Source organism: Sycon ciliatum, chromosome 6 (genome assembly GCF_964019385.1).
Source record: "Sycon ciliatum chromosome 6, ocSycCili1.1, whole genome shotgun sequence".
NCBI classification, from domain to species: Eukaryota; Metazoa; Porifera; class Calcarea; order Leucosolenida; family Sycettidae; genus Sycon; species Sycon ciliatum.
In genome coordinates, this window is record NC_088648.1 from 2,535,306 (window position 1) to 2,550,052 (window position 14,747).

Here is a 14,747-nt window from a genome sequence, read left to right on the forward strand (position 1 = left end):
CTCTCTCTCTCTCTCTCTCTCTCTCTCTCTCTCTCTCTCTCTCTCTCTCTCTCTCTCTCTCTCTCTCTCTCTGTCTTTCTCTGACTCATATTGCTGCCATGGCTACCTGCTCAGTCCTATTTAGCTGATTGTTGCGCTGTAGATGACGCCCAAACAGCCAGCTGTGCTCGGTCAATTCCGGGCCCATGCTCATCATCGAAGTATGTAGTGGAAGAGAAAACTCTCAGCCTTTCCTTTAGAAGCAATTGCCGCAGCAATGCAACCAACAGTTGTTAACCTCTTTAGCGCGAGCGTCGTACTAGTACGACGCACGCGTGTCCCGTACTTGGTCCGGCTCATGGCAATTGTCGCTTATCTATCGCCACTAACAACAGGAGTTTTTTACCGCTCTGTGAAATTTCCAATAGGCATAGTGAGGAAGCATGATACATGAATACTCTCCGCCACAAGAAAAAATATTTCAGCAACGGAATCGGGTGAAGCGAGTCGAAGAAAGGAAGCAAGGTAAGCAAAATGCACGAAATAAATCAGCGAAGGAGCGCGTTCTTGCACTCACACTCTTACAGGTCCAGAGTTCATTCAACTCTGCATCACTCGAGCTGCCGCGCCGTTCCATGAGCTGACATTTGCTGATGTCTAGCTGCTGGCGTAGACTGGTAGAGTATTATTCTCTTGCTTTCTCAGCCTGTCGTATGGCAGCCGGGGGAAAGGAACAGTTGTGGCTGTCACTTCGGTATTTGAAGGAACCGTGGCCAGTGTGACCTGTGTGTCACCACAGTGTTGTTTCAACAAAGCCTTCGAATGAAGCATACAGGCCTCTCCAGACAGCTGTCATACGCTCCACTGGATACGCTGATCACGACTCTTGTAATGCTGCTGCTAGGTCCACCAAGCGAAGGAACAACCAACACGTTGGCCGAGCGCATCGCATCAAAAACATCTTTCTTCTTCAGCATGACGCTCATACTTCTCTGCCGTGCACGCGTGCCTGTCACGCTCACCAGGATGTCAGTTGCCCCTGCCACAGTTCCGGTCTTCGGGTCGCTGCGCTTGGCTTTTGGCAACACAGACAGTGAATGGCCAGATTCCCACTTCCCAAAAAAGTCGAACACATCGCGATTCAAAGCGCTAGTCGCGATCAGTTTTCTTTGGTGCCTCCTTTGATCTTGCCATCACAACCTCCCAAGCAAAAGTAAGGCTGTGTTTACATGAGAAATTTCAACCCGGGTCGAGTTCAGCCCGGGTTGAAAGTGTGTACGACAAACAAAAGAGGTGAGCGTTTACATGAAGACAGTTGACCCGGGTCAAATACTGATATGCCGCCAAAAGTCCACTTCTACAGTCCTGTATGGTCACGTGAATCCGTTCGCGCGAAATTTGCATCTGCAGTGCTGTTCAAACCTGGCGCGAGATACGCACAGAAGTACGTTTGTACGATTTTCTTGACCCGGGTTAATTTCAACCCTCCCCCCAAGGGGAGGGTTGAAATCAACCCGGGGCGAAATTTCAACCCGGGTCAAGCGCAATGCGTCATGTAAACGTGCCATTCACTTTGTGCACATGGCGGGTTGAAATCTGACCCGGGTCGAACTCAACCCGGGTTGAAACGCTTCATGTAAACACAGCCTAAGTTAGGTATCGTGATTGGACTGGGTTTTACCTGTCAAAAAATGCGTGGGAGATAAGCGACAATTGCGATGAGCCGGACCAAGTACTACTACAATACTGTGCAGTGAACCTGCATATCATAGTCGTGGGGTCCGTATCGAGTCCCTAGTGGCTCGTTCAAACTATCGTAACTCAGTCAATACTTGCTCGATTCTCACAATCAAAACATGTATCTGCAAGAGAAAACTCTCAGCTGGCAATAGAAACAGTCGCCGAAGCGATACGACCACCGGTTGTTGAAATATGCGGCTCTGACACGGCAAATTTCAACTAGAGTTTTTGCGCAGTGTACAGAACGCGTATTTTCCATTTTGGATCATTTTTGCGCTGCCTGCTACATTGGATACCAGATTTGAACGATGGTACTGGATCTCGAGTCCTCACAACAAATTGATCTCGATACGAGCAAGGAGACCGAAATGGCAGCTGAATATTTGAGCTCTTTTAGTCTTGGCCGTGCTCAGGTCTGTCAACCACGTGGATGAAGTTTGCCAGACTGGAGCACGGGGTTTTGGTTCCGCTCCGAGCTGGGTTTGAGACCATTTTGTTCCTCGTGTCAAGACCTTTCCAGGAAACTCAAGAACGTAGAATTCGTCAAAGGGAAGGTAAAGTTATCGATCCTTGAGCAGCTAGTACTTTCATGGGGAAATGCGACTTTTACAGATGTTGACGTGGGGCGCGTTCAGGTAGCGTTGTGCTAAAGAGGTTAATATATGGAATGTGCAATGTTGGCCGTAGAACATTGACTTGGTTTTTTTTGTGCGCGGCATGGCCAAGCAATATCTTCTACTTTTATTCTTTTCTTATGGCCTGCTACCATAGAAACAAAATTCAAACAGGGCAGGGGTGTTCAGCAAGGCTCCAAAACAGTTTGAGCTTGACACGGGGAAGGAGAACACCCGATTTCTCGAATATGTGTGACTTGGCAGGCGGACCTCGGGGTGGTCTGTAGCGCTGGCTTAGTGTTGAGTTGTCCTCAACGTTTGCCTCGTCTCTAGATATTTCCAGAAAGCCTATTTTGAAAATCGTCCAAAGGAAGCCAACGTTGTTGGTCCTTGAACATGGAGTGCTTTCAGTAGAAAGTGTGTGCCTGTACATGTGCCTGTGTCTGGCTGGCTGGCTGGCTGGCTGGCTGGCTGGCTGGCTGGCTGGCTGGCTGGCTGGCTGGCTGGCTGGCTGGCTGGCTGGCTGGCTGGCTGGCTGGCTGACTGGCTGACTGGCTGACTGGCTGGCTGGCTGACTGTGTGTGCCTGGCTGGCTGGCTGGCTGACTGGCTGGCTGGCTGGCTGGCTGACTGGCTGGCTGACTGTGTGTGGCTGGCTGGCTGGCTGGCTGACTGGCTGACTGGCTGGCTGACTGTGTGTGCCTGTGTGTGTGTGTGTGTGTTCGTGTGCGTGTGTGCGTGCGTTTGCGTTCATGACTATACGTGCATTGTCGCTCTATAGGTATTCGTCAAAGTAAGATCAACGTGTCAGAAGGAGAGAAGCAGTCTCGTATCCTGCAGTCCGAAGGTCAAAAGCTGCAAGACATCAATCTGGCTGAGGGTTCGTTTCACTGTTCTCCTTGCATTTTGTTTGCACAGTTACACATTTTACATGATAAATTGATGTAACGGTCTGAGACGAAATGTCTGTATCCCACTAAAATTAATACTACTATCTTCCGAGAGCGAGGCGCCGACGCAAGTACTGAAGCGACGAAGTCCGCACTGTAAATCATGAGATCACACTGCATTCTGCAGTGTGATGGTGCCTTTCCTTTCCTTCTTGCATGTTTGTACTACCATCTCTTGCTTAGCCCATTATGGACAGGCTGTACTACTTGAATCTTTGCAACATATCGATCCACCGTAGCTCAATCATTTCTGGGTTGTGTCCAAAGAAGAAGAATGTATGCAGGTAGAACGTCGATGTACTGGGAATGCCGTGCCATAGCTGCAGTGGATGTGCAGCGAATGTTATGCCATAGCTGCAGTGGATGTGCAGCGAATGTTGTGCCATAGCTGCAGTGGATGTGCAGCGAATGTTATGCCATAGCTGCAGTGGATGTGCAGCGAATGTTATGCCATAGCTGCAGTTGATGTGCAGGGAATGTTGTGCCATAGCTGCAGTTGATGTGCAGGGAATGCTGTGCCATAGCTGCATGTACAGGTTTGGATGAGAGAGTTTGCCAGGTTTTTCGGCATGCAACGCCGCTATCACAGGTTCAAAATGTCTTGTAGAACTCCAGTTTGATGACAATAATTATGGTGCATTCTGCTTTATAAGGTGCGCATTTGACAGTATTTGCTGTTGTGACCGTATCATGACCGACTCAGCTTGCAACATGTACGTGTGTATGTGTGTGTGTGTGTGTGTGTGTGTGCGTGCGTGCGTGCGTGCGCGCGCGCGCGTGCGTGCGTGTGTGTGACAACTTGTACTTCGGCTTAGTTATTGAGCGTTGGCGATCCCTTCTCGTGGAGCGTGGAATAGAGTCTGGTGTGGACTTCAGCTTCACAATTGATGGCCAGCTGTTCCCTCGTGTCACTAGGCGTCGTCCCCACTCCGAGTCCGGCCATGCTGATGACTTCGAGTTTGCGGATGATGCTGTACTGCTCGCTACAACTCGCAACGCAGCCGATCAATCCCTGTGTGCCTTTTGTGAGGTCGCATCCAGCTTGGGTCTCACAGTGAGCATGACCAAGACCAAGCTTCTCGTTGCAGGTTTCGGAGTTTGCCCTGCTGATTGCTCTGATTTGGTCATTGGCAGTGATAGGGTTGAAGCAGTCACCTCATTCCCCTATCTTGGTTCCACCATCACTCCAGACTCGCGGTCGCAAGCGGACATTCGGAGCCGTCTAGCAAAGGGTGCAGGGGCCTTTGGTGGTCTTCGGCGCATCTTACATGACCGGAGCCTGAACCTCCCTACCAGGCGTCACTTGTATGTCGTTTGCGTACTGTCAACGGTTCTGTATGGTTCAGAATGCTGGACGCTGTTGAAGGCAGATTTAGATAGAATGGACCGGTTTCACCATGCCAACATCCGCTCCATCCTTGGCGTATCGCGAGGCCGACAGTGGGAACAGCGCATCTCTTCACAGGAACTGCGAGCACAGTGGGGTGATCCCACACCATTGTCACGCATGGTGCAGCAGAGACGGTTGGAGTGGCTTGGGCACCTGGCTCGTCTTGATGACACCAGAGTACCGAAGCAGTTGCTGTTTGCCTGTCTCCCTCAGTCTCGGCCATTCTGTGGACCTCGTCGTCGCTGGAAGGACACCATTCACACGGACCTATCCGTGGCTGGAGTGCGTAACTGGTTTGAGTTGGCAAGCGATCGTGGAGAGTGGCGTGGAGTGGTGACAGCAGCAGGTGAGGACAAGGAACCTGCCCCGAAGAGCATCGAGTGCCCAACCTGCAACCGTCTGTTCCGCCGTAGTTCCGACATGGCCCGGCACAAGTGTTCAGCGATCCGTCGGCTCCCGGTATCGGAGCAGCCTGGATCAGTACAGTGTCCAACATGCAACCGATGGCTACGTAGCAGAGGAGGCTTTGCGGTGCATAAGTGTCGGCTAGGCGATGTCGACCAGCCGCCGGCCCCTGCCCCTGCTCCTCTTGTTGTTCCGGGTGTAACTTGCACCAACTGTCAGCGTTCATTTAAATCGGCTGCGGGTCTCAAGCGTCACCGTTGTGGAACCTGTCCAAAGCGCCCTACTGTGGCTGAACGCCAACAATTCAAGTTTCACTGCCAAGTTTGCCACAACCGACAGTTCCGGAGGCGGCAAGATCTGGAACGCCACTTGGAGCATTGCCTTCCTCCCCCCTAACCTCTCTGACAGTACCTCCCATCTGGGAGCGGCGTGGCCAATCCTGGCAGCTGTCAATAGTAGTAGTAGTGTGTGTGTGTGTGTGTGTGTGTGTGTGCGTGCGTGCGTGCGTGCGTGCGTGCCACACTAGTACCAAGTATTACCTTCACTGGGGGCAGGGGTACCTGCAGTTGGATCCCGGGACGGATACCCTGATGCCGTCAATCCTTTTTCTGCACCTTGTCCTCACCCACTTCCTGAGGTGTGGTGAGCCCATAAGTGGGATCATTTCAAGTCCACCCTAGTTTGGGGATTTCAGGGGGTGTCGGCCGTTGGGTGGTTCAATGGCCAATTGAGTCATCTTTCCAAGATTCCTTTTGAGTCTCTCTCCCCTCTCCCGGGGAGACCCACGTGACCAGTTTTGGCAGTGAGCAAGTACAAGAACAAGTGTGTGTGTGTGTGTGTGTGTTGGTGTGAACGGTTGCGCGTGCATCTTCAGGTCAAGCGAAAGCTATGGAGCGAATGGCCGTAGCTAGAGCCAGTGCTCTGGAGAGTGTAGCCGAGGCAATTGTAAAGAAGGTAAGAAACGGGTTCTACAGCCGTGGCCAAAGAAATCCGACCCGCGAGTCAAAAAGTAGCGCCACGTTTCCATTTCAATTACATCATACCAAGAGTACATAACCCCCAGAATGTGCAACGCCTGATCCAGCTCTGCATAGGGTCTTGGTCGAGCGTAGTCGGATCTTCTGATGTCATGCGTACACTTCACACCAGCGCAAGGACGGTCTCGAGGCAGGGCACCGTTGTTTTTGATCCGAGAGTACCCGTGACTCCCCGGGTTCCCCTCAGATGTGTACGGCATTATGACGCAAAGATCCGATGACGCTCGACCAAGACCCTATGTACAGCTGGATCAGGCGTTGCACACTCTGTGGGGGGGGGGGGGGGGTATGTACTCTTGTCCATACATGTTCCCAAAACTGTTCCGTGGGCCGCATGAGCCTTGGCGCTGCTCTCAGCACGCGGGTTGGATTTCTTTGGCCACAACTGTAGTTGTGTACATTGTGCATTTCCCTTCAGTCATTTGAGCATTTTAATTGTTATATATAGCACTTACTTCTCGGGGGGAAGAGGGTAAATGCAGTTGAATCCTGACATGGATATCTGGATGTCGCCTATCCTTTTCTTTTGCACTTTGTCCTCGCCCGCTTGCTGCAATGACTGCAGTGCGGTGAGGCCAACCGTGGGATATTTTCCTTCATGTCCAAGTCCATGCAGAGTCCAGGGACAGGAGCAGAGGTGCCAGCCGCCGAGTAGTTCAATGCCTAGTGCGTCATGTTTCCAAGATTCCTTTTGAATCTCTCTCCTCTCTCCCCGGGCTGATTCACCAGATTACTAGTAGTTCTCGGCAATGAGAGAGAACTGTGAAGTACTGCTGATCCACTCCCTCTCTAACGTTCGCCCCCTGTCCGTCGATTTCCTGCCTATGAACTTGTGTGAAGTGACTTCAGCATACTGTATAAGCAGAACATTTCGTCGGTCAATAATTTTGTCCAACTCCAAAGAAAGGGAGTTCGTCCGGTTGTAAATTTCGTCCATGGATCATAAGAGTGCATTGAAAAGCTGGCCAAATCGATATTAGTCCGGCATTTAATTTAGTCCAAAAGATCCTTGAAAGAAAAGGACAAAATAACTTCCAGACGAATATTTCTTCTTGTACAGTATACTCTAATTTCAGAAATTTTCGGTGCTCAATATTTTCGGTGTGAAGGCAAAAGGCCAGGTTAGGTGAACAGAAATTGTTGGTACGGAGAAGCAGTTCCCTATTGGATTATGTGTGTTAGTGTTTATTCGGTGTATTGAAATTTTAGGTATGAAAAAGACCCACCGAAAGTACCGAAAATAAAAGTACACCGAAAATTTGTGAAATTACGGTATGCCTAAACGAGGTGCTGAACCGCTGCCTGCACTGTCTGTGTCAGTACTCCTGTGGCTGTCCACAGTGCGGTACGAGAGACTTGTGGAGCAAGTCTGACTCACTGTGCTGTACTGTACCGTACTGTACCGTACTGTAATGTTTTTTTGTTTGTTTTTTAATATTCACAAAAATTAAAAAGAGAGGACTATAAGGGGTGCGGTCACATTGAGGGAACAATGCTCAGATTATAAACCGGGAATCATCTTTTCTACTTTTCATCACGGCCACACTGGATACGCACGATGAAAAAAATCTCACCCACACGAGATATTTTTTGGCACAATTCGCTTCTGGCAGGCTGTCAGCCCCGCTCCTGGGCCAGAGCTGCATCAGCACAGCTTCTAGAGTGTCGCTCCACTTCATAACGCAATAAAAAAACAAGGAAACTCAAAGAAATCCAGTGGAAGCCGCGGATGATTATAATCTTCGGCGGAAAAGCGGGGCCTAGCAAAGAATACGCCTTCCTCCCACGCAGCGACTGGAGGTATGCAATCCGGCTCACCAGTGCAGCAGCACCCTTGCCGCATCCTACGGTGGAAGAGAGAACAGCGAGGAGAAAAGTGGACCGCTCCACTTCTCGGACTCTCCTATTGTATCGACGCCGTTTCTCTTGCTCGTGGTGCCGGTAGCAGGCAGAGAGAGAGGAGGTGCTGTTCGAAGACGCATAAGGGTTGAACACCCGTACATCAATAAAAGTACATTCGAACCGGGGGAGTACCCCCAAAGCGTACATCGGCATAGCAAGAGGATCTCCCTGTGTGGTGCTTTCACGCGATAGGAGGCACTCGCCGTCCACGAAGAGGCGGGCTGGCTGGCTGACGGTAGCAGTTAACGATTGCAGGTGTGATGTCTGGACAGAGGTGCGCTACTTTGCGCATACACACTTCTCTGTTGAGGCAATTGAACGCATTGGATACATCCGCCATTAGCACAGCGTCTACGCCTTCTTCGTGGAAAGTGTCGTGCATGGCGTGAATGGCCGCCTCAATGCCACATTCCTGGCCTCCGCACATCTGCAGTGACCCTGTCGCCTCACGAACAGAGTCCCCCGCCACGCTCAAGATTGCCTTGCTGACAATACAACGGACGGTTTCGCCGATGCCTATTGGCCGCATACCAGGTTTCTTATCTAGGGGGATAAGCCGGCACGCCATGTAGGCTTCCATCGATGCTAGGTTGATGTACTGAGTGGCATAGGCACAGCTGGCGAGAGCATCACAGAGGTCATCTGAAGTGTCCCCAAACGCTGTGCACATACATCTCCAGCTATCTGCGTCCATCCCAGACGGCCTTGCAGAACCGGTGGTATGCAGTGCAGCTTGGAGCGCAGCGGTCCTGTCCAGCCTGGTGAAGAGCACTGGGTGGGGCTGTGCTGGGACTTGCCCTGAGAGGAGCCGCTGCTGTGACTGCCTCGCCCTGTGGATGCTTACTGCGCAGCACATCCCGCACGGTCGTTTCTCCGATGGTGTAGTCAAGATCGAGAACTCCACCGCCCGTGTCGGGGGTACGGAGTCTAGTGCGGTCTCACATGCTGTGGTTGCTCTGTTGTCGGAGCTCGTCCTGCTGACCGTAAGGTCCGTTACCGTATCACCAACAGAATTTCGTGCAATTCGTACGGGTACGGTAGCTGTAGTCGTCGGTTGAGAAGACGGTTGGGATGTCGGGGAGCTGTTTCGGCATCTGTTCTTCTTCGAGGGCAGACCATTCCGACACTCTCGACCCTCCTTCATGCATTCGCACCGAACGCAGGTGCCGTTGCTGTTGCACTGGCAACAAGTGGCACCCTTCATCGGCTGGTTTGCAGGAGAGGCACGTTGAAGTTGGAAAATCCACTGAAAACTACAGAGCTCAAGAAACGCGTCCCTACGTCAACATTCAAAATCCCCCTGGCGGAGGTAGGGGTGCGGCCACGGAAATCGATCTCTGGAGGAATCGTTCCTGGATGAAGACGCCTACTGTACTGGCTGCGTGTTCGATTATGCACTTGAATCGATTCGGATGAATCCATTCGCATGCATTCAAGTCGTTCGATTTTCATGTCAAGAGCCCTGGAATCGATTCGGAATCCATTCACCCTATTCACATGGGGTGATGTGAATAGCGCGAATCGAATCATGAATCGATTCGCGTACATAATTGAACGCACTCACTGTACGGTACTGTACTACACTGTACTGCACTGTACTGGGGACAGGCAAAGGATTGAAAGGAGTATTGGTTTCGTCTCACCTGCCCGTCTAGTCTCACGGGAAGAGCGGAATCCTGAAGAAAATATTGACCGGTCGCTGCTTGGATGACAGCTAGCGTAAAGTCTGCTGTCAATGCACACCGCTTCACAAACTAGACCTTTTTCAGACTTTCGAACTCGCACCTCCTGTAAATTACGCAGGCTGGTGGAACGCTGCGCTCCCTGCACCCACACACACTTCACACGCAACTTATAGTACGAAAATGGAGCCTCACTTCATCAACCGTTCATCAGTTTGAGGGAATGAAACCGGGGAAGTCTGACGACGGCGACATTGCCTCCATGATGTCTGTGTGTGTTTGCTTGTGCGCGTGCATGCGTGTGTGGGTGGGGATGCGTGTGCGTGTTTTTTCTCTTGCTGTGTATGTATGTGTGTGCGTGTACACGTGTGCGCGTGTATGTGTATGTGCATGCATCCGTGCTTGGGTGGGTATGTGTCTGTGCGTGTTTGCCCTCTTGCTGCATGTCTGTGTGGGTGCTTGTGTGCTCTGTGCGTTGGCAGGCGGGTGACCGCGCTGCCTCTCTCAGCGTAGCAGAGCAGTATGTGTCTGCGTTCAAGGAGCTGGCCAAGACTAACAACACTCTGATGCTGCCCAGCAATACCGGTGACGTTGCCTCCATGGTTTCTCAGGTAAGGACAGCCCTTGAGATGTTGTAATTAGCAACAATGAGACCACTGGACTTGAGGGTGCTGTGTGTAGGGTTTTTCGTGTAATGAGGTGGCTGCAGTGGAGCTGGCGCACATTAAGAAATGACAGCCCTTGTTGATTTTTCTGCTTGAACAACCATGTGCGGCGTCTGAGAAAGACCCCGTGCAGGGAATCAACTGTGTAGACGCTGCAGGTGAAAATCTGATCGTCAGGAGTACAGTGCCCATGTCAGTGACCCGCCACATACACACAACTCAGCGGCAGTATAAATACTGTCAGTGGCCCTCCACACACACCACCCAGCTGCAGTTTGAATACCGCCAGTCCCCCTCCCCGGCCACCACCCAGCGGCAGTATAAATGCTGTCAGTGGCCTTCCACCACCCAGCAGCAGTATGGATAATGCCAGTGGCCCTCCACACACACCACCCAGCTGCAGTGTAAATGCTGTCGTGTGTGCCCCCCCCCCCCAGCAGCAGTTTAAAATTTAAATACTGTCAGTGGCCCTCCACCACCGAGCCGCAGTAAAAATACTGTCAGTGGCCTTCCACACACACCACCCAGCTGTAGTGTAACAAGTAAAATACTATCAGTGCCCCCACCCCACTTGCAGTAAAAATATTGTCAGTGGCCTTCCACCCCCCCCCCCCCCCCCAGCTGTAGTGTAAATACTGTCAGTAGAGAGGTTCCGGGGTACGATTTTCCGTGCCAAAATCCGTATGGGCGCTACGGATTTTTTCCACGCGTGCTCCATACGATTTTTCGGCACGGAGAATCCGTGTGGACTGGCTTTCATACGAATCATGTTTCGTATGGAGATTTTGCGTCATCGGGTGCAGAAAGATTTTTCGCGTGCAAATTTGGTACGAGAAACATCGATTTTCCGCGGGAAGTTTTGATTTTGGTACAAATTTTCAAAATAAAAAGGCATAGCGCGGGAATGTGACGTGTTTGCGATCGTAACCTAGGCAATGACGGCAAACACATACGTTCCGTACCCCGGAACTTTTCACTGCTCGAAAACGACGTATCAAAAATCCGTAGCGCCACCACGGATTTTGGCACGAAAAATCGTACTCCGGAACCTCCCTATTGCCGCCACCCACTGGCAGTATAAAAATTGTCAATGATCTGCCACCACCCACTGGCAGTATAAAAATTGTCAGTGATCTGCCACCTCCCACTGGCAGTATAAATATTGTCAGTGATCTGGCACCTCCCAGCGGTAGTGTGAACATTGTCAGTGGTCTGCCACCACCCACTGGCAGTATAAACACTTGTCAGTTGTCCGTTGTCAGTGATCTGCTGCTTCCCAGCGGCAGTATGAGTAGTGGGTCGCTGGGCATTGAACACGACTCTGCTTGCTAGGTTGAGTGTCACTCTACCACAGCTGTACTTCATGCCAATGCTGTTCTTGCCTTGCTTGTTTCCATCTTGTTAGTCCTTCTATCTCTCCATTTCCTTTCTAGGACTGGCCTTGATGTCTTTGTTGGGCTGGTTTCTTTCTCTCTCACAAATGCCTGGGTTTGTTTGCCATGCTCTGCCTGTGTGTGTGTGTGTGTGTATGTGTGTGTGTGCGTGTGTGTGTGTGTGTTTGTGTGTGTGTGTGTGTGTGTGTGTGTTTGCGTGTGTTTGTATGTGTGTGTTTGTGTGTGTGTTTGTGTGTGTGTGTGTGTGTGTGTGTGCGTGTGTGTGTGTGCGTGTGTGTGTGTGTGTGTTTGCGTGTGTTTGTGTGTGTGTGTGTGTGTGTGTGTGTGTGTGTGTGTGTGTGTGTGTGTGTGCGTGTGTTTGGGTGTGTGTGTGTGTGTGTGTCCGTATATGTGTGTATATGTGTCTGTGTGTACTTATGGTCAGGCCATGGCTATTTACGGCCAGATGGGCAAGACACCAAATGCTGCTGGACCTTCCACTCCATCGTCATCAACGTCCTCACCCCCGGACACTACCAGCAGCGGCAGCAGTGACAGCGACAGCAGCAATAACACATCAAGTCAAAAGCCCAGAGACGAATCTGGACTGAGCGCAACCTCGTCAGCTTTGCCTGCTGTAAGCCGACACCTACCTAGATCCAGCATTGGCGATCCTAAATCTTTTCACTTCCAATCCGACCACTACAGACAACAGGATGGAGCCAAGCAAAGCCGGCAACAGGAGCAGTAAGCGTTATCGGCCGTCCCAGATGTACAGTCCTGCTCAATGAAATCCAGTCGCGTCACTCAAGTTTGCGTCGTGCACCATTTCGCATCCCAGCGTTGGCAGGTCTAGGTCCGCGCAACGCCGGTGCGTACTTGAGCGGCGGCGCGACTGGATTTCATTGAGCGGCGGTACTGTAGGTTTCTCACTGTATCACTGTATCCAGGTAAAGTGACATTTGTTGACGAGTGTTTATCCCCGTCAGATCCTTTGAAGCGGAATTGGTTCATTCGCGATCCTGTCGTATCTGCAATTCTGCACACATCGGTTATATTTTTCTCGGCTTTTTCGCGTTCTGTTGCCGCGAACCAATCTTGATGTTGCATTGGTCGTGGGCTGGTTTATCTCAGTGGCCGGTCACTGCGTATGTGCCGAGCTTCTCTTCCAGCCCAAAGGCGTTGTGTCAGTGCTTCATGTTACTATGTACTCTCGTAACAAAGGACAGGCGTACTGTATTCCTGTGTGTAGTGTATTCCTGATGCAGGATTCAAATTATTAGCTAATCCTTGTTCTGTTGAGAACATGTTGTTTTGTTTACAGCATGTTACACGTCCTCCGCCTTGTAACATGTTGTCAACCAAACAGCAGGATTCAGCGTGTGCACAAATCTGCTGCTGCTGCTGCTGCTGCTGTGTGTCCATTCTAGCATTATCATCTTTTGCTTGTTTTCAATTTCTGGGGAATAGTCACGGTACGCTGGTACGTACAGTCTATCCCTGCGTCTTGCGATTGTTGCGTGAACTTTGCGTTGATTCGAAGCAGTCAGCATGTATTTCCGCTACTAGTATCTCATTCGTCAGGCTATAGAAGTGTGTTCCTCGTAGTTGCAATGCCAATGCCGTTCACGATTGTTGTATCAGCAACTACAGCATATTGTACTGTAGTATCAAACTAACTTGTTGATGTACTTCTCACTGACTTCGAAGTATACTATACGTGGTATTATTGCCGTCACTACAAACTGTTCTTCACTGCAAATTCGTTTCTGCTTTCCCGCCCTTGCATTGCGTTTGTATTCTATATTCTGAGCAAGGGATGCGGCCCTTTTCTGCTTTAGATTCTATCGATGTGCTGCTGACTCCGTGCTCTGGGGCTTCCCCCTTTCTTCATTGTGTCTTTCTTGTTGCTTTCTTGTACTTCGAAGTAGATCTACCTGAAGTGCATTGTGCATGATGCATGGCTGAGTAACATTGTGCCGCCCCTCAACACTTTGCACACTGCGCGGCAGCAATATGCCTTTTCAGCATGGGCTGATTTCCTCAGCCATTTTGGGATTGTGAATTGTCATGGTTCTACTGTCCGAAGAGTGCTCTATGCCTTGAGGCTGCACTCCAATAAAATCAAAAAATAACGTCTGATACATCACCAACGTTAACCTTAATCAGGCCAATGTTCCCAAAAGGGAACATTTCTTTCCGCATGCGATTTGGTCAAGGGAAATTCATTTTTCCTCCGCATTTTCTGTTTATATACATATCTAGAAGGCTGGTGATCATGAATCTTGGAATATTTGTCAGGCTTTTGAAATTTTCAAGTATCGGGATATAACGCGAAATGTCGTGAATTTTCGGTATTCGGCCGTACATCAGAAATTGAGAATTCTGGTGTGAAAAACAGTCTTTCTCAGAGTAATCCACATGTTAGAAGTGCACTCTGCTACTATGGCCACCCAACTGGCCTGAATATTCACCGTAAATTTGATCATGGCACATAGAAACCCGCCGTCTTTCTTCGATGTTCCCAAAAGGGAACGTTGGCCAGATCCGAGACCCAGATATACCTCATTTTCACCTGATTTCAGGAACCAGTATATCTAGCGCATATTCCTTGTTTGTAACATCCGTAAACGTGGATATATAACTGATGGAGCCTTTTTGATGTTTTGATGGTAATTGGACCGTCTCCATGGTAACCAAATTTGGTCATATATTTGTGATTCACTAGCATGCGGAATACAGCAATGCTGTGCGAGGCTGACATTTGCCAAAGTAAAGATTGCTAAACAGTCTCCAAAGGAATATACTTTTGAAGTAGGTTTTCTTTTGTGTAAGAAGATTCACTTGAACAGTATTCAGCAAAGTATGGATGCTTTATGGCGTTTTCCTGCACTTTGGATGATCTTTTCCTCCGCGCGGTTGCATTTTTGTCAGAAAATATCGCTTTAGCTGTAATGTGGTATGGCAGAGGGAAATGTCTACAGTAGCAGAGTCCTTTCTGGAAAGGGACT

General features: G+C 50.1%; 1 protein-coding gene across 1 annotated transcript in view; it reads left to right on the forward strand.

The window, feature by feature from the left end:
* The window catches only part of LOC135819158 (stomatin-like protein stl-1), a 32,214-nt gene extending 18,432 nt beyond the window's left edge, over nt 1–13,782 (forward strand). Inside the window, exons 9-12 of the mRNA XM_065332318.1 lie at nt 3,114–3,212; nt 5,952–6,031; nt 10,181–10,309; nt 12,182–13,782. Of these exons, the coding sequence (XP_065188390.1) occupies nt 3,114–3,212; nt 5,952–6,031; nt 10,181–10,309; nt 12,182–12,487 (614 nt within the window). The 3' untranslated portion in view covers nt 12,488–13,782. The remainder of the gene's footprint in view (nt 1–3,113; nt 3,213–5,951; nt 6,032–10,180; nt 10,310–12,181) is intronic.
* Nucleotides 13,783–14,747: the final 965 nt, after the last annotated feature.